Raw genomic sequence first — 20,351 nt, 5'->3', positions numbered from 1 at the left:
ATCGGCGCGGTGGGAAATTCATCTATTTCCTATAAACAGGCAGTTCTACGCTGCACCTCTTTGCTGGGTTGACCCAAAGTTATTGTTCTTCGGGGGGATGTGTGCGCTATCTATCCAGATGTGTCACTTCACACACACCGGGTTTGCATAACAATACCGAAGAGTTATCTAATATACAAGAGTCTGTTACGAATAGTAAAGAAGCTCGTGGTTCATGGGAAATGTACCATGGGTTTCACGTCAAAGGTGAAGGTCCCTAATTTGTAAACAGTTTCCGTCTAAACCTTGCTTAAACATGTCCAGACCTGTTTGTTTCTGTCCCGGGTGTCTTCACCTTTGACATACTACCCACAAAGCATTTCGCAGCGCATGTGCAGTTGGAGTTACTGAACAGTCCTGGTGAAGTTCTGAGAAGACCGTGATGATGAGCTGATCAGGCGAAGAGATGTTGAAATTAGGCAGAGGACGCAGTGAAAAATATAGTTGTCTTTGTACTAGATAAATAAATATATAAAGAACTCGAAGACAGGTTCGACTTCGGCAACGACAAGCTTTATTTGTGACAAACCCTTACATCAGTGTCTTTACGCGACATTTGCTTAACCTTTCAAAGTAGCCTTTCATTCACGTTGATTACTTTGATAGAAAATTATACATCGACATTACTTTGCTCTTACGAAGAAACTTTATTACGTTTTACTTGGGGCTAGCTCTCTAAAGATAAACGTTGTGGACATAAGTCGGGATGGATTCTATGTTGATTCTGTTTTGACGATGCAGGGCGTCAGTAGTTCACCACAGCTTGTTGCGCAGGTACTTCTCGGCTAGCCAGACGGCTAGGCACCAGTCCTGCTTGCTGCATTGAGAGAGATGAAATGCGAACAAAAAATTATTAGATTGAAGAAAATGTCAAGTCTTTTTATCTATCATAAATACCGACAATGGATCCTCAGAAAAAACACAAAGCCACAGCATTCAGGAAGTTTAAGTTCCTCATTGGTAGTTACTATAGAAAGGTGGATGGAATCATGTTACTCGAGGCGTGCTGTTTACTCTTATTGTTTCTGCATATATAGCGACGCAAAGTTACCAGTTAGCGCACATGACCAGGTTACGGTCATGCAGGTCATGCAGATATACAGGGGCGAAATGCACCAGAAGTTGAGAAAATTTGATGAATTTTGAGAGAAAAAAATCAACACATCAGTTCAAAAGTCCGAATCCTGGTAATCGAAATTTTTTCTGCAGCGGCGCACTCGGCGCACGCGAAGTGCGTTCGAAATATTCTATGGATGTCCGTGTGATAACACAAAACATCGACAGGCCCGGAACACCCGTATCGAAAGTTACCGCGGCCTAGGTTTGACATAAGGTTAATTATAAGTAAAGGTCTCCTACCAAGGTTGCATGGTCCCCAGAAATGCTTGATGTCGTCGACGGCAATGTCTCCGGCGCGGCCGATGTTGCTGCCGGCTTTACGGATGCCGATGAACATCACCTTTGAACAGATATCGAGACACGTCAGAACGTTGACATTGTGGTAACATATCTTTTATTCTGAGAGAGACCTTAACTCAGAAGAAAACATTTCAATACGTGTATCTATCTGCATCAGCTGAAATGTCTGTTGAAGGGGCTGGGTCCGGGAAGGATAGGAGCGGTTGGGAGGCAATGGTCGGCTATGTGTAAGATTGGCTTTGCACTCTTTTTCTTATGCCATGGTCCCATTCCCAAAGCGGGACCCGGTCGGGCAGCTTGTGGGAACGAAACATGTCATATAAAAGACAACAAAAGACACAAACCGTTAAAAAATACACCTAACCATATGTTGTGTATGATCTTGATATGGCGAGGGGTTATGATATGCTTTTTTTTTTCAATTTTTCGTTTTCGCAAGCAGCCCGACCGGGCCCCGGATTGGAAATGGGACCGTAGCATTACCTGTCCGACGGGCGTGTTCAGGTCTATAGTTTCCGTCTGCCAGGTGTTCCCTTGATCGCCAGACCGGTCGAACGGTTGGTACCAGTTGGTGGTCCCGTTCTGGACGTACAACTTGAGATCTCCAATGTCGGCCCCGTACATGTGGTAGGCAAACTGCAGGCACGATTGGGCCGGCGCGAACTTGCTCACCGCGGGGCTCAGAAGGAAGGCGGCGTCGCCGGGACTCAGTTCCGCAGACTCGGTGTACATGTAGAAACCTGCCGCCGGAAAGAAACCGTTCAGGTTCGGTAAAATGCGTCAGTGATATAGAGCCGTATCGAGCGATAGACTTCGTAAAGGCACTCACCGTAATATTTGGACGAAGTCTAAGTAGAATGAAACCTTTGACATTGCATAACGATTCTTAGTGAGTGAATATGATGTTACATTATTGGATTGTATCATTGCGTAGAAAAGCTATGTTTTTGTTTACATCTGGCTAGTGTGTATTTTTGGTACCACCAAAAATCAGGCAACCTTGGTGCGGGCAACTTCAACGTTGTTTGTAAATGCTAAAAATATGAGATAATAATGCAAATTTGCTAAAAAGTGCCCATGATGGAGACAACATGGAGATTTTGCTATTCTGAATATTTTCACGTTTGCAACCAAAATCTTACATAGTGTCCCTTTAAGAAGGTAGTTAAGGCAGCTAGGAAATCATAACGATTTAGCCTCCCTCCAACATCTGCTTTGAGATTAAACGTGTGCATGTCATCTCTTACCATCTCCGATGGTGTTGTCTCCGTTGGGGCCTGTGGCGGTCATGTTATTTGTAGGTCCCTGGTTGCGGGTGAATTTGTAGTTGTAGTACCCGCACATGTCTTGTTCGAAGTCACAGTCAACACTGATTCCGGTTGAGACTGCAACAACAACAAAAAGTTACCCATAGGTAGTAAGTATATATTAAATGAAAGACCTCTCTTGTACATTCATGCCTCAATGGGCTAGGTACATGTCTTTGTTACATTTTATCATGATTTTTCTATTTGTATGTTACAAGTAGTTTTCTTTCTTGATCATTGTAGCATTAAAAAAATACACACATGCACAATGGCGATGTACTCAAGCCGATGAGCTTGTGCTAAAGGCTCCAGTGGACAAAAATACAATTTATCTGAACAGTAAAGTTACCGAGTACGAAAGTTCCTCAAGCAACTGATAGATTTTGTAAATTGTCAGACGTTTTAGATAGTATCCACTATCTTTGGTCAGTGTTCGAGGAAAGATAGTCACTGACGAAACATAGCAAATCGTACCTGGAACGTCTGACCTTACAGAATCTATCCACTCAGTTGCTTGAGTAACTTTTGTATTGCACTACCTGGATGTCTAAACTCTCATCAACAAAAGTAAAGTTCCAGGTTTTGTTAAAGCAAATAAAGATTTCAAAGGAAAAAGCTTCCATTATCAGTGATAAAGGAGCCTACCTGCTCCCTGACAGATGACGGACACGTCATGTGCGTGTGTGCAGGACGCGCCCCATCCGCTGTTACTACAGTCCTCCAAAGAGTTCTCGAACCCATTGCACACAAGGTTGTTCAGCCAGACAGGGCCCGTCCCCTCTCCGTAGAAGGCCCCGTAGTGGAAGGTCTCGTAGTCGGGGAAGCCAAGTTCTCTGCAGACCACTCTAGCCTCGCTGGCGCCGAAGTCGTCGTCGCAGATGGAACCCCACTGGCCGTCGTGCTTGACCTCTACTCTACCGTAGTTGGTACCGCCGTCGGCAAGACGGATTTCGAATTCTGGAGAAATACAATTGAAGATGGACTATGAAATATTGTAGCAGCAAGTAAAACGAAGTCGCGAGAGAGTGTCCTGTCCACAAAACATATTGACGTACTAGAATGCAGATAAAGAATATGTAGACAAAAATGTTACATGGAAAGCCGAACATTTATAACTTTGAAATGGGCAACATCTGTATCTTTTAACATACATTTGGAAATGGCCCTTTCATTAAACATGACAGAAATGTAAAAAACACAGAGCGTCCCCGTTATGCTTAGGTCCCAATTGGAAAAAGGGACCCCGCCGGGCAATTCACGGGCTGTTTCCTTGGCGCTTTCGGGCGTTTCCGGCCTACGTGGCCCAGTGGGACACCCTGCGATTGCCGGGCTATTTTGGGGCTGTAACTCGGACTTAAATTCAACGCGGGACCCGGTAACAAATAGACACCGTGAGCTAATCACACGAGCACCGGGAAGCCCCCCCCCCCGTAGCCAGCAGTCCATCGGGACATATTTGTGTCTTCGGGGCCCCGTCGGGACCACACACTTCCTACGGGCGCCGTAGCATTACCTTGCAGACAGTCGACGCTGAGATCGTGTGCATGAGTGCATGAGTTCACGCCCCAGTCGGCATGGGCGCACTGTCTGATCTGCGTCTCGGTCCCGGTGCACTTCAGGTCGCTCAGCCAGATTTTGCCGCTTCCCTCTCCGTACCAGGCGCCGTAGTGGAAGGTGTCGAGGCCGGGGAAGCCGAGTTCCCGGCAGATGACCTCCGCCTCGGTCCGGCCGGTGCCGTCATCGCAGATGGTCCCCCACTCCCCGTTGACCCTGACCTCCACCCTGCCGAAGCTGTAGCCGCCATCGGACAGGCGGACATCGTAGTCTGGAGACCAACGACAGAGAGAACGGGATATAAGCAGTGTTATAAAAAATATATCAGCGCAGCCATTATCCAACAAGAAATCGAAGATCTTATACCTCCGTGAATAGTTAAGTTTTAGTTTTTTTTAATTCCTTGATGCCATGGCCTTCAGAAACGCAAGTGATCCTCCTTCCTTCTCCCCTTGATCAAGCACATCTATCTTCCTCCCATAGGGGTCATTAATTAGACGAGGACGGCTATATAAAATAGCTGTCCATGGACTATACCACAGCATATTTTGGAAGGGGATGTCTTCCTGTAATGCTTCAGATGTAAGTGATCAAAATATTGCAAAAACAGGTTTAAAACACTGCGAATAAGCCGGTGAATCCTTACATTCGCTTGGAGATGACTGCAATGTTTTTGCCAATCGTATATGCGAGGCATACAGTCTAAGATTTTTCCCAATACGCCACATATGCCACGTTCAATGATTTGTACCTCCTGTTATCATGCTTACATAAGATGAATTTCTCTACTCACCGCTCAGATTGATGACGCTTGGAATGGTTGATTCCGGCACGGGAGTTGTTGGAGCTTCTGTTGTAGCGATGACTTTACAGAATAAGAAAGAAAAAACATGTTACGGGGGCGCCAAAACCGCTTAAACAATCGATAGGGGTTTCAGCACTTCAAATGTTGAGACTGTAGTGACCTACTAAAACTTACACTTTCATAACTCCCATCTCTCTCTTTCTCATTCAACCACGCACTCATACATACAAACACACACACACACATTCTTTCTCTCTCTCTCTCTCTCCATACGTACCGTTCCTTAAGATTTTAATGGATGTTGTAATAGTCATCTCTTTCTATATATATGAGAGAGAGAGAATGAGAGAGAAAATTAAGAAAATAATGAATATCACAATCGCTGTGAGTATCCGGATCGTACGAACCGTTGGAGCGGCAATGTCCGCTGTACAGGAGAACGTCGTCAATGGCGATGTCTCCTCTCCACGTGAGGCCGACAACGCCCTCGAAGACGAGCTTTAACAAAAACGGAACGGTCAATGAGCACCCCGACCAATCGATCGCATTGAAACTCAGATTCGAATCAGCCATTTCCCGACGAATTCCTTTCTAAGTTGCGTTAACAACTAAATCTGACAAAATAAACTAGCCAGTGAGATGCTGGAAGGTGTCAGCTTTCCAGAGAAGTTTTCAGATTGGCAATGTTGGCACTTTGGAAGTAATACAAAATTCAACGTTTACAAAAAATAGTTTCTACTACTTTTCTTTAAACGTTAAATCGCGGTCACTTTGTATTACTTCCAAAGTGCCAACATTGCCAATCTGAAAACTTCTCTGGAAAGCTGACACCTTCCAGCATCTCACTGGCTAGTTTATTTTGTCAGATTTAGTCGTTAACGCAACTTAGAAAGGAATTTGTCGGGAAATGGCTGATTCGAATCTGAGTTTCAATGCGATCGATTGGTCTGGGTGATGAGGTTGCCAGAGCTTTCAACAAAATGCAAATGTACATTCACCGATTTTCGCCCATGTTAGGAGAAGCTCAGAAAATAACGCATAGTTCCCGTTTAGAACTTTCATTCAGCCTACCACAGGCTGAATAAAAGTTCTAAACGAAAACTATGCGGCTCCAGATGTCTTACTGAGGGATGGCTGCGGTGTAAAATACGTCGGTTAGCTGAGAATGGAATTCACTCTACTTTATATTCAAACTCCGAACCTGATTGTTGTTGAGGCTGACTTCCATTTGGGCGTCCTGCCAGCTGTCGCCCTCGCTAGCGTTCCTGAAGAACACCGGGTCAGACCCGACCTTGACCCGCAGCTCGCCGATGCTGTCCCCGTACAAGTGATAGGCGAACTGCAGGCAGTGCGTCCCGTAGGCATTGAGGGTGGGGCTGACCAGGCGAGCAACGTCTCCCGGCTGACGAGGGGAAGATGCTTCGATGTACATGTAGTACCCTGTCGACGACATTCAAAACGATTGGTGAGATGTTATACGTTATAACTGTCCTGTTTCTATTTCATTGTGATGTTTTTTTCCTGAAGCAAACATTCATATATCATCACATTCATGTATTATACAAAAATGATAATGAACCCCAAAACATACACGTGAACGTCATGCCATAAAATAAACCAAACATGTCTAAACAGCAACATACCGTGTGCAGATGTGTGGTCAAAGCTGGGTCCAGTGGCAGAAGAAGGCGTTCTGCCAGTTTGGCGCCTCCACAGGAAGTCTGCTGAGTTGTCCAAGGTGAAGTTACACGTGTCGACGTCGAAGTCGCAGGAGATGAGAGTCCTGTCCGGTCCTGAAACAAAATATATTCATAAGTATTTCATACAATAACTGTCTTATAGAATGTACTGCTGATCTCGTGAGGGGTAACTAACAAGATGATTTCAGAAACAGACTATAGCGTTCCTTACCCTGGCACTCGACACCAACGTCTTCGTGGTGGCCGCAGTTTTCTACTCCCCATCCGCGGTGCTGACAGAACTGAATAGATGGCTCTTTGCCGGTGCACTGGACGTCGTCCATCCAGATCTGCCCGGTCCCGAGGCCGTAGTGAGCGCCTCCTGCGAAGCTGATGTAGTCCTGGAACCCGAGCTCCTGGCACACCACCCTGGCTTCCTCGGCGCCGAATCTGTCGTCACAGACGGTACCCCAGGTGCCGTTCACGAAGACCTCAATCCGGCCAAAGTTCGGCCCTCCGTGCGCCAACCTCACACTGAAACCTTGAAATATTACGTAGATTTTAGATGTCAAATCTTCTCATGCTGCTTGTATCCGTCAAGCAACGACCCTTACGTACAGGTCAACCATACGTCCTTTGCTAGCCAATCTTGTCGCCACCTACGTTTAAGAGGCAACATGATTGGCTACTAACTTTCCCTCAAACAACAGAAGGGGGCAGCCGTCAGCCAATCAGATACACCCTACTGTTGTTAGAGGAAAATTTAGAAGTCAATATTGAGGCCTCTTGATCGTAGGTGGGAATGTAGTGCGAAAGACGGGTCGCAGGCCGACATGCCATGTCGATGCTTCACATACTAGTATTAGTATACTGAGAAATGAGGTCGCACTGATATGTTTTGATGTAGATGTTCAATTGTTCTTCTAAAATGTTCTGTGATAGATTCTGAAAAATCATGTCAACCAGTGAGAAGTTCCTAACAAACATTACACATTCTTGTTACCTTGTTTTTATTTACAGCATTGACAGAAAATAACGAAACGCTGAAACTTACTAGAGAATGTGATGATGCCGTTGTCAGGGAACAAGGTAGTCTGTGGTGGCGTCGTTGGTACAAATTCTGTTGTTGTGACGGGCACCTCTATAAAAATGTAACATTTTTTTAAGTATTGACTTCTATACTGAGGAGGATCGTTGTGTGAAAGATGAAATATCCATATGATTTGCATTTTTATTTCATTGGAATAGAATTCAATCAAGGACATGTACAAACTTGTATCAGCTTTGGTGCCAACACGCAAGATACATCTATATATATACAGCCATTTCATTCAAAATCGTGTAGCATTAGCATATTATGTGTGATCCGCCTATCTTTTCTTCGCAACCTGGGGTGAATTGCGAGGAGCTTACAATTGGCGGGGATAAATTTCAATGGTCTGGAGCGGCTGCCTTTCGGCGCTAACTTAGGTGACTTCAATACGACAGTAATTGCCCCGGGTGCAGCCATATTCTCTCAGCCAACCACTTCTCTCGGTTATGGGCCAATTAATATTGTAACTATGCGCCACACGATGCAACAAGGTCTTGGTCATGCAGTTTCTACCCATTCATCAATGTACGTTTGACCGATTATCAGAGAAATGTCGCTGTTCTAACAGATTTAAATCCGAGCCTTAAAGATAATCAGTCACATGCTTTGTTTCTATACGCACCACAGATGAGGCCCACGTCCTCGGTGTGATCACAGTTGTGGCTGCCAAATCCCCTCTGGTCGCAGTCATCAAGGGACGTCTCGGTCCCGGTACACTTCACGTCGTCCATCCAGATGGGGCCGGTGCCTGCTCCCCAGCTTATGACAGGCTGGGACGGTGAGGCGCCGGGGAATCCAAGCTGTCGGCACGCTACGTCGGCCTCCGTCGGGCCGAAGTTGTCGTCGCACACGGTCCCCCACTGGCCCTGATGGAACACCTCCAGTCGGCCGTGGTCGAAATCTCCGTCGACCAGACGAATCTGGAATTCTTTAAACAAAAGAAACATTCCTATGTTAGAAGCAGTAAGGAAAACAAAACAGTTTAACTGATGAGCTTTGCATTTATGACATCCTCTAATGTCGTTAGCGCTAGCCAACCAGACATTTCCCCTGCAGTTCATGTTGTTGAAGGGGACGTTACCAGCCAATCACGTTGCATCTTGACAGCGACGCGACGTGATTGGCTGGTTACGGCTGACCAGCACTAACGTAGTGAGAAGGACAAATCGCAGGCTCGTACGCCAGGATCGTTGATGGCGGACCAGGCATGAAAGGACGTATGCATGAATATAGAATTTTTTTGAATATAGAACATAGAATGAACAGTTGAGAGCTAGCGACCCGTCGTTCCAACAAAGAAATAATTTTAGTGAAGATACAGAAGCAACAAGAGCCAACTTCGGGTTGGAATGACCAATAACTTGACCAATGGCCCGCACTAATGCAAAGGTAATTTGCAATAGCAATGAAAAGCGTACTTTGATATGAGCAGATTGATGGTTCAACTTGCGTATGCGCGGCGAGATACATGTACATTGTGTAATATGTATAATATATATCAAAGGCGAAGGCCCCTGAAACAAACAAAACACGTCTGGATAGTTATAAAGCTTGGTCTAGACACGAACTGTTCACAAGTAGGGGGGGTGTCACCTTTGATATTTTACTCACGATATCTCGCTGCGCATGCGCAGTTTGAGCCACGGACACTCTTATCGGAAACTTTTGTTTCGAATCGTTTCTGACCTGTACAGACCACTCCCACGTCCTCCTTGTGCTGGCAGTTGTGGACGCCCCAGCCGGGGTGACTGCATTCCGTGATGAGGTTCTCGTCTCCAGTGCAGGCGAGCTCGTCCAACCAAATGGGTCCGTGGCCCTCGCCGAAGTAGGCATCGCCGTAGAAGGTCTCGGCCTCGCTGAAGCCGAGATGGCGACAGATGACGTCAGCGTCCGCCTTGTCGAAGCCGTCGTCACAGATGCTCCCCCATTGGCCGTTGTAGAAGATCTCCACGAGACCGCTGTTGTATCCGTTGCCGTCAACCAATATGACCTGCACGTCGTCTAAAAGCAAGTTTTCAAACATTTTACCAGTACAAATTGCTGTAGATTGAGAAATGGTCGTCATGGCTTTACATGTGACGTTGTTGCGGTGATCTATCAGCGTGACTGTCAGTGAACATATGCTCTGTGCTTCAACCGCAACTTAAAACACGCCTCCTTTTTTTCCACTTACCACTAAATTAGTTCGCTTTACAAAGTCTTTACTTTCAATGATCAAAACGTGCAAGCGAGGGGAACTTACCAGTGGATGGAGTTGTCAGTCCAGGGGCTGGAGATGTCAGTCCAAAGTCTATGACATTGTTACATGCGGGAAGGGCCGTGATCGGGAAGGCGGGATAGACCGTTGGGATGAACAGACCTAGAGGAGAGAAAGTATAGTTAACAGTATGACAGCTATGATGGGGATGGGGTCTTAAAATAGAGCCGCAATTTAACATGTCCGTCGGGTCCTCAAGTTGTGGTCATTCAGCTTGAGAAAGGCGGCAGATAGAACCGAAAATTGTGTTGGTTTGAGTTTTTCGATTACAAACATGGTGACCTTTATTTAACAACGAAAACGAGCGGGCATGCTGAGACTTAGATACTATCCATTCATCAATGTACTTTTGGCTGATTATCAGAGAAATGTCGCTGTTCTAACAGTTTTAAATCCGAGCATTAAAGATAATCCGTGTTGACAAATCCTTCTAATGCAAAGTTGGACTGTTAATTCCAACAGAAGATGTCCAGGCTTGGCGACTCTATATGTATGTAAGACCGGCGTTGGAATCTGGTTAAGTCAATTTTTCGAGTTTGAAACTGCAGTTCAAATTTTCTTCAGTTTTGAATCCGTTTTTCTCATCGACGAACGATAAGTGACGCCATTAAAAACACCTACTTCCAAACTGCAACCTCCACCCCCTCGCTGACATGGAACTGTCCGAAGTGAAGATCACAGTGAATGTTGATTGGGTGGTGTCGTAGCCACAGGACTGTGGATCACAGAAGCTGAAAAGATTTACTAACAGATTAGGCCACAGCAAGTAAATTTTATGGATGACATCCTCCGCAGACTCCAAAATTAATGAGATAGGGCGGAAAAAAAACAAGGCGGGCCAAAAAAAACAAGATTCCTATATTTTCAAATTTTGAGATCATAATTCTTGTTGAACAAGAATTTGATTCGACGAAATATGGTATCATGACCAACAGGTCTTTTAGTCCTGTATTCATTCATATATGATATAAAACCTCCTTGATTCAGCAATAAACATGTCCTTGTAGATGTGTATCCACTCAATAGACTAACTACAACAAATGCAGAAAAGAACTTGTTGTACGATCATCTGAAGCAACTACACTGGCTTTTCATATGCGATGAAACACCTTGTGTATGCAGCTCAATTAAGAACCCAATCCTTATTCATATAATGTCCTTGCTAGAACAAATGCAGAAAACAGCTTGTTATTATACCATCATGGGCATGAACTACAGTAGGTATTCATATGCAAGGAAACACCTTAGACTGTCAACGTTTACAACATATTTGCCAATTTTTGGCATGTTGCCCTTCGTCGGAGGCCAATGAAATTTCTTGTTTTTTATTTCGAAATCAGGCGAAAATTAATGAGCGCGCTGATGTCATCCATAAAAATTACTTGCTGTGGCCTTAGAAGAAAATACTTGACTGTTTTTAGTGTTCACAGGAAACTTTGCAACACTACTCTGATTGCATTTATCAAAGGGTATGAAATGAAATAGCTATACGAGATCTTCGACAATGTTCCACTCACTTGCAAACTGGCTAATAGCAGCGGTTAGAGAGTAATCTTTTCCTACATTTTCGCTGGCATCTTTTGCTGCCATTTTTGTTGAAATTAGAATATTCCTATTGATTGAGTTGACGCAGAGTTTAAGTAGAATAAGCGGATGTATATGGTCCCAACTGCGCATGCGTGGGCGTGATTTGTCAAAGATGAAGGCCCTGAGACACAACACGTCTGAACATTGTCTAAACAAGAACTGTTAGGAGCCTTCACCTTTGACCCACAGTGCATGCGCAGTTGGAACCATAACCTTGTTTATTGTGTTGCACAGCAATGAGGCTATTACTTACGTCCCAATCTCCGTTCCGTTGGCCGGTCCGTCGATGATGGTGACAGAGTCGTAGCCGCACTCCATGCCGACGTCTCCAAATATGATCCTGAAGCCCCAGTCGTTGGGGTCAATGATGGTCCAGACACAGCGGGCGTTGTCTGGGTAGTTAGTGATGCCGAAACCCGGGCTGTCGATGAACCCGGCATCGAGGTAGAGCGTTCCTCCACATTCTGTGGATCAAATCAATCAAGTGGTCAGATGATATTATCAATCAGGAGCTGCGGGAACCCAGTTGGAGGCCAAATCCTCAAGAGGAAATGGTCCTGGGTTACCCTGGATTACCCTGGTGTACCCTACATCAGGAGGTGTGCCTTAAGACGAACTCATCCGGGTATAATATGCAATGTACATGGGACAAGGGCGTGATGTGACACCCTGGATACATTGTCTATGCGACTCCGACATGCTACTCCGCTCGTTCCAAATTAAGAGGGCATTTCTGTCCGCCATATTGGATCGCCATTGTTGGGGTCCGCACGGGCATGTTCCTGATACCTTTTGTTAGTTGGACATGACAGAAGACAGCACAATAAGACGATGGATACTGTGGATACTGCCGTCTGTCGTACTAAAAAAAGGCATGAAGAACTTCTCCATGCGGACGGTCCGATATTTAATCCGCTGTGAGGAAGAAGTAACAACAATACGTCGTCGTTGAAGTTATGTTTTTAACTTCATTGTTGTTTTTTGTTGTTGCTGTTTCTATCAAAATCTAGCGATAAATTCTCCGTCATCAGTTCCTCCTGTATGACCTATCTGTTGCTTCATGTCCATGTTAACACCAAAAAGAGCCATGGCACTATTTCATGAATATCTAGAAACACAACGCTACCTGTATATTCGACTGTATCGTTCCAAGCAGCGGGAGCCTCGAACCCGGGTGCTGGCGTCGTGAAGTCGGCTGTTAAACAAAATCCAAAATAGCATCAGCCAAGCACATCACATTTTGTAACATTTGAACGCATTCAATAAATCATATTCTTGATTACTCAATCTTTTCCAGACATTCGTATGTTTGTGTGTGTGTGTGTGTGTGTGTGTGTGTGTGTGTGTGTGTATGTGTTTGTGTGTGTGTGTATGAGTGTGTGTGTGTGTGTGTGTGTGTGTATGTGTGTATGTGTGTGTGTGTGTGTGCCAATAGAAGTATAATCAGCCTGTAATGCCCTGAAAGTAGCAGAATGACTACCAAAACGTTGGCAGATAAATACTTTTGACTCTACAATGAAGAACTGTATCATCTAGCTTCTTAAATGAATCACATTTAACCTCCCTAGACCCATATGTTAAGGTAGAAGTCATTGGATTTAGATATTCTGATACAAGATACACAAATCGGTGCCAAAGACAAGGGATGAAATCTTACCACATTCCCGGACGTCGCAGTACTCGATCCGGACGCCAGGGGACGTCGTGTAGCACCAGGGCTTGTAGCCGTTGCCGGGGTTCCTGCAGTAGTTCTCCTCCAGCCCGTACTGCGGGAACCTGTCGGGGCTGTAGACGTGGTAATGCGGCACCTGGACGTCCCACCGCTGGCAGGTGTACCCGTTCTCAGTCACGTTCACCCTGCCGCGGTAGTCGGAGCCATCTCCGGTGTAGCAGTCCGGTTCCTCTGTGATAAAAAAATGACGTGACAGAAGTGTCAAAGAACTGGTACGATGCAAATATTTGACCGACCTGCGACCTTTCTCTCATTGGTTTAACTTCTAATTGTAATGGACATGTGAGATACGGCGAACGAATCCTGTGTTTTAAGCAACATAAATCAGGTGTATACTGTATATGGTCGCCCGAAGGTTACTCATTATATACGTAAACTAAACACGCCTGGACAATGATACGTAAACCGACTGACAGAAGCCATCTACATACAGACACATGTAAAGCATGGTCGAGACGAGAAGTAGTTACAAGTCAGGATCCTTTACCTTTGACCTGCGAATGCGCAGTTAGTTTTGTGAACGGTCTTATACTAACCTGGCGGTTCGATTTGACAAGCAAACCCGGGCCAAGGGTCGCCGCTGGTGTGCTGTGGCTGAGTTTCCTGCAGGTCTGTGAACTTGGCACCTGAAATATAACATCACAAGTGATTTTATATGTTCAAGCTAGATGATAATACAGGTAACTTCGGCACTACTTCATCATCAGATCAGGCACATCTTGTATCACTCCGCGATCGTTTTGACGTAACTAGGAACGGCGTCGTCCTAGATACGCCACCTCAAAACGCCAAGGCGCGTCGTGAGGCCTGTTTACACGGGTTAAGAATCTGTCCTGCGACACCCACCGTGCGACAAGTGTCGTAGGACACTCGTCGTAAGATCCTCGTGTAAACCGGCCCTAGATGATCGCTTCCGGAGGATACTCGACCTAGCGTGATACAACCCCTATACGTGTACGTTTTAACAAAGCTCGACTGTGCTGAGAGAGCGTGGATACAAGAGCTGGATGCATCGTAGCTTAGGATCAGAATTAGAGGGGTTCCACTCCAGCTGTAGCAGATCTATTCCTGGGTTGGTGAGACTGAAGGCCACATCCTGACATCGACATCTTTTTGAAGAAGTCAATTGTAAAGAACTTACTTTCGTAACCGATGAAAAAGCCTAGCCTGTTGTCTCTGCTGTCCGAGGTGAACTCGAAGGTGACCGAGGGCCCGGTAGTCGTGATGTTACACCCGTATGATTGGTCCATCTTGCAGGAGTACCTGTAACAAACATCCACAAGTCCTATAAACCACAATAATTCGGAAAACCAAGGTTATACGCCAAATGACAGTTACTATCTGAAGAACTGCGGGTGTCCGAATATGGCCTTGTTTACATGTAATCCTTCAAACCTGTGGTCATTTCTTGACCTTGTAAACACTCATTCCCTAGCGAATCTCTATGGAACTGCAAGTGTTTGCACCTCCCTATATCAACATCAATAATTGGTCAGTTTTTATTGGTCAGAAATTACCCATGCAATGTCAGCCTTTCTGGTGCAGATACATATTTGCTCCACTTTGTGGTACTATCGCTATGGTCTAGGAGTCTGAAATTCGGCGCCACCAGGTGACCTCAAACTTCCCCAGCCGAAGTCATGTACCTATTCACACCTAGGTGGAGTGAGGAAAGTCGTGTTAAGTGCCTTTCCCAAGGGCACAAGATCCGTTACATGACAGGATTCGAACCCGGGACCGCTTGGTTCTGAGCTGAATGCTCTGCCGTTACGCCACACGACCCCATGGATAATTGTTCTAACCTGTGGATGGCGTCGCCGGTGTAGACGTTCAGGAAGTCGTAGTCGCACTCCAGGTCGAAGGAGACGAACCAGATGTTCATGGGGGTGCCGAACGGGTTGACGATCTCCCAGACACAGTGCAGATCGCTGGTGTAGTTGTTGAACCCGGCAGAGAAACCAGGGGAGCTGATATAACCTTCTGAGCTGTAGATCCTCGAGTTGGGGCAAGCTGACAGAATGGGTATCATCGTTAATTATCATGACGTGGACCAATCAGAAGTCCCTTTTTCATATGACGCCGTAACGTCATAGAACTGCCACATGGTGTGAGTTGCTATAATCACCTCATAAAAATCAGTGAGTGAGTGAGTGATTTTATTCGGTGGTTATATCAAATTACCAGGCCGTGTGACACCACGTACTGTACACTTCGGGCCATTGGTCTTTCATTAACAGGCCAGCTGGTGTCCTTAGATAGCTTCATCAGGTTGATAAATCAAAACTCTCTTTGTACACAGCCAGTACATAATAACCTGTCGGCGTTTCGGGGACAGATCGACTGTCACTTTCCTCATGGAAATGCTGACCGGTGCTACCCCACACTGCAGCTAGGTGTCGCTGCTGTGGTGTGAGGAATGCGGTGCCAAACGTGACCTCATTACGGTACTAAACCAGTCACGTTTGGAACCGCATTTACTTAAACGTCGACAGGTAACTATGGCTGGGTTAACACACGCCTTTTCGAGTAGACTCAAAAGCTCCAAGTCGACTGAGTAGTAATTAGACTCTAAGTCGACTCCGAAAACACGTGTGTAAACTCAGCCTATGTACTGGTTATGTGCAAAGCTTTAAGAACCCCGCAGGTAGTCAGTCAAGTAAATCCCAAACCGTGAATAAATGATCTAGTAATGGGATGTCACTATATTCAATGATTTATTGCGGATTACATGTATATTAAATCTTTATCTCCATTAATTCTGTTATAAGCTCTGTTATCTTCTAGTTTTGTCTTTTTATAGAAACTTAAGTTTTAAGTCGAATAATACATATTTTCATGCTCGCATGAAAGCTCATCTGTGTTGGTAGAGTACATGTTGTAGAGTTTTGAGCTTTAATCCAACACAACAAAGGAAGGTTGGAGTTTTACCGAAATTCTAAAGCTCAAAACTCTACAATACATATTTACAAGACGATACAGTTTAAGACTTTACACATATCATAGCACAAGTGTAGAAATATGATAAACGGTTTTATCCCATTTATGTATTCAGTCATTATTTTGTTATCTTTTGTCACACATAGATGAACTTACCCGGGGTTGGGTCGGGTACCGGTGTTGCTGTGTAAGAAATTGAAAAGTATAACTCATGATGTTGCCAAATGTGATAATGACATGTTTGATAATAATGAGTTTGCTGCAAGTTAGTGCCCGTGAGCTAATTACAAGTAACATAAAAAGGTCAGACAAGTAATGTTACACAGTATGGCATTTGTCTAGCTAGTCTAAATGCTGACTCTAAATTCTAACTTATTGGGGTTGGGTTTTTTTATCAGTTATCAATGAAACATATGTTGCTTTCTCACGCAACATATTCACAATCTGATGCAATATGGCGTTCATCTGACGTAATACGTGTATCGATATTTAGTCCACCATTAAACATCGGAACCGGACGTTTCAATTTGTGTGTATTTGCGGTTATACTTTTTTCATAGTAAGGTCATATTAATTTGATTATATGGATGATATTGATGTGAGCGTGTTAAAAAACGTTAGGCAAAAAAAGGGCCAGGAAGGTTGAACAAATGACTGATCAAACAGAAAATGGGATGCAAAATTATAAAGTCTCCAGGTATATGTTCGTTCTTTCTTCTTCTGTGTCTTCGGAAGACTATTAGCCGCTCATTAGTATCCGTTTTTCTTCATATTTTCTTCAAGTTACGGCATATATTTGCTCATTTTACAGTTTCTTTGTGGTTGCAAAGTTGGTATTCTAACGGACAGAAGTTGATGCCGATATCATCCATATAATTATGTCAATTTGGCCTAATTTGATATGAACTTTTGTACACAATATCAAATGAACACGTTTTTTCTAAAAAGGAATGGAAGCATCCTTAAGAGGGAAACTTACGCGGCGCCACTTGGTAGAAGACCTCTGGATGGGACGAGACGAGACCATGAAAAAATAAAGGACAAGTTATTAGAAAGACAACATTAACAGGAAAATCGGACGATAATGAGTATCGCTACGTTACCAACAAAATCTATAAAAATCTAAACAGCATTATCCTGGGCATCATGAGTTACAACGAAAGGAATAACAATTCTTGTTTATGAAAATCCTAACTTCACAACGCCATAAAAAGATATACCCATAGACTCTATGATAGAGTCAGAGCTGAGTGAGAAATAATGTCCAGAATAGAACTCACCGTAGAAGTCCAAATGGAAGCCCCTTTCCGTGACGCTTCCATCCGATGTGAACTTCAGGACTGCTACATTAGTAGAGCTGTTAAAGGTCGCAGGAATCCCCTGTCCGTCTCCAGTTACACTGCAAAGGTTAAAAGATTATACAGTAAGACACTAGAAGGTAATTCTCATGAAAGAAAAGTTCAAAGTTATCGTAACAGTGGAAGAAATTGCTATTGAAGTCCTTTCAAGACGAAATCACGGCACAGCAGTGTCAACGTGTTCTCAACGGTAACACCTGGTGGGACTTAGACGACACCATTTGATACAAAACTGGCCTAGAAAGCGTGCCATAGAATTGGCCACATGAAACTGTGAGTTTCCAGACCGAATGTGCGCCAAATGGAGATGTCTACGCAGTGGTGAGAACACGACTGAGTTAGTCCTAAGCTATATAATTCTTCTACAATGAAACATGAAAGGATTAGAGGACATTTAACAGTAGTACATGACTGTATGTATCACATGGAAACGTTTTAGGCTTGTACTACCCCCTAATGCTTAGGTCCCAATTGGAAAAAGAAGCCCCGCCGGGTAATTGACGGGCTGTTTTTTGCACTTTCGGGTGTGACTCCTACGTGGCCCCTACGCGGCTGCCGGGCTATTTTTGGGTTTAACTGGGACCCCGAATCATTTTAACTCTGACTTGCAAGCATCGCTGGACCCAGTAACAAATAGACGCCGTGAGCTAATCGTGTGAACACCGGGATACAGCACAACAAGCAACCAACCCAGCCCAGCCCCACCACCCATCAACCCCGGCACTATACCCCCTACGGACACCTGCGCAATTGGGACCTAAGTATACCCGGGGAAGTTCAACCTACGTGGCAAGCAAAGGTGAAGCAAGACTGCCTCCATCGTAGATGTACAGGAAGTCCCAACCGTCCTCTATCAAGTAGTCATACAGAACCATCTCCACGATGGCCCCCGGTGAGACGGTGATGTACCACAGGCAGTTGGCGCCATTGTAGTAGTCCTGGGGGTAGTACGGACTCTCGATAGTACCGCTAGACTGGTTCGTGAACGCGCCACTGCAGGCGATAGCTGCGGTTTTCACGAATGAGAAAACGTTAGACAACGGCGTAACGTGAAATTTGTATCAGCGTATTTTGCCTTTGATTAGATACTATAACACCACAGTGTACGTGGATCGTCGGGGGACAAAATCGTAACAGTTTCTGACCAAGCCCCAAGATCTGTAGCCCAGCCTCCGTGTAAATTCTCATTAGAAAGCAGCTAGATGCACAAAGGTTAGGTATAACAGGTCGGTGTGATATAACCAGCTGCCACCGGCCCGCATGCTGGCGAAGCTGGTGTGTTACGCCAAAGGGCGGTTATACCGGCTAAACATGTACAGATACAGATACGAGTACAAGCACATTGCGAGTGTCGGTAGATCGTCTGCGACTGAGCTATCAGATCTTAACATAAATTCCAAGCCTTATGTGATCATCTGCTGACCTAGTGTATTTGTAAGCATAATGGACATATAAAATACACACAGTCTACATTCCTACACATTACTAATAGGCCATTATGATATTAGTACATCAGGAGTAGCGAACCAAGAAAACAAAGCTCTTACGGAGTGATTGTCGTTCAGCCCTCTCCAGCTGTACTGGTTTCTCTGTAACAGATAAAACTGATGGTCAGACGACGAGAGTAGCTCTTTAGGTCTCGGTCACATTCGTGGTGCGATTGTCGCAAGATCGTCACACGATCTTCGTACGATCATAAACTTAGGGCACTCTGGGGATAGTCGTGCATGTGTCCCACAAAATTTGACTCTCTTTTGCGAAAAAGGCAGTCTTAGATCATTGTCGGCATATTTTTCTGTCACAGCCTGCTTGAAAAGTCTACGACGTCAAAATCGTACGACGTCCTACGACGATTGTGACCGCGTCGGAAGTTGCGCCAAACGACATATGGTTGCGAGGTTTAACTCGGCCCAAACCCTGACTTGTATTGTCAGACAAGTGCCATATGTTATTTCACACCACCTCTAGCTCTTCATGGCAAATCTGGTCGTTTGACATATTTGACAAAAGACGTATGAAAATAATTGTTTATCGAGAGGACGACTTTCTTTTTCTTTCGTATTTGAAACAAAAGCATCGGTCTTTAGAAGGTAGCTCTATGCCATATGGCAAATATTCCTAACGTCTTAGTCATATACTCCATGCATATGCATATGCATATGCCATATGGTGCAAGTCCCTAACGAATTCAGCCAGGCTACATAGATCCGCCGTCCTGAACAAAATGCGTCTAAAGAGATCTCCAATGCAACATCTCCCAGTAAAATACCCTCTTGTGTATAGCTGGGGGTGCTGTTCTAAAGATCTCTCAAATACCCTTTTTTCCAAGTGGCGGATATATGTAACCCGGTGGATAAATGGTAACGGAGGTTACCTTTCTTGGGGGATGCTAGTACCACGCTTGCAGCGACAAGCACCAGCCAGAAGGTGCCCATTTTTGGAGCCATCGCAACTCAGAAAGATCCTCTTGCAAAGTGCGCGTTCTCAACAGCGGAACATGCACAAAGGGACGTCTCAGGCCCAAGCAGGGGTTTTGATAAGTGTCGAGTGCCTGCTACGTATGCTAATCTATATATATCTATAT

At 44.8% G+C, this 20,351-nt stretch overlaps 1 protein-coding gene across 1 annotated transcript; it reads right to left on the bottom strand.

Moving 5' to 3' along the window:
- Positions 1–530: 530 nt before the first annotated feature.
- LOC136422621 (scavenger receptor cysteine-rich type 1 protein M130-like) lies at positions 531–20,318 on the bottom strand. The gene is made up of 28 exons (XM_066410436.1): positions 20,142–20,318; positions 19,315–19,356; positions 18,554–18,773; positions 17,690–17,808; positions 17,389–17,412; positions 16,566–16,592; positions 15,275–15,482; positions 14,614–14,735; positions 14,009–14,098; positions 13,398–13,643; positions 12,867–12,935; positions 11,994–12,204; positions 10,775–10,884; positions 10,139–10,255; positions 9,583–9,897; positions 8,519–8,824; positions 7,858–7,944; positions 7,036–7,344; positions 6,768–6,917; positions 6,326–6,564; positions 5,532–5,622; positions 5,113–5,184; positions 4,279–4,590; positions 3,411–3,722; positions 2,706–2,843; positions 1,942–2,198; positions 1,399–1,498; positions 531–856 (listed from the first exon to the last, which is right to left on the bottom strand). Exons 1-28 carry the CDS (start codon positions 20,212–20,214, stop codon positions 837–839), a joined length of 4,386 nt encoding a protein of 1,461 aa, XP_066266533.1. The 5' UTR covers positions 20,215–20,318; the 3' UTR covers positions 531–836.
- Positions 20,319–20,351: the final 33 nt, after the last annotated feature.

Source organism: Branchiostoma lanceolatum, chromosome 17 (genome assembly GCF_035083965.1).
Source record: "Branchiostoma lanceolatum isolate klBraLanc5 chromosome 17, klBraLanc5.hap2, whole genome shotgun sequence".
NCBI lineage: Eukaryota > Metazoa > Chordata > Leptocardii > Amphioxiformes > Branchiostomatidae > Branchiostoma > Branchiostoma lanceolatum.
This window is presented reverse-complemented; position numbering and strand designations above follow the sequence as displayed.

What these genes read in the sequence shown, in the direction of transcription:
- LOC136422621 (XM_066410436.1), bottom strand. Translation starts at nt 20,214, where the DNA reads ATGGCTCCAAAAATGGGCACCTTCTGGCTGGTGCTTGTCGCTGCAAGC. An exon ending in CTTCTACCAAGTGGCGCCGC is followed by an intron (nt 16,593 to 17,388) that starts GTAAGTTTCCCT and finishes TTTCTTACACAG; the next exon opens with CAACACCGGTACCCGACCCA. An exon ending in TCAGCCTCAACAACAATCAG is followed by an intron (nt 5,623 to 6,325) that starts GTTCGGAGTTTG and finishes TTTTTGTTAAAG; the next exon opens with CTCGTCTTCGAGGGCGTTGT.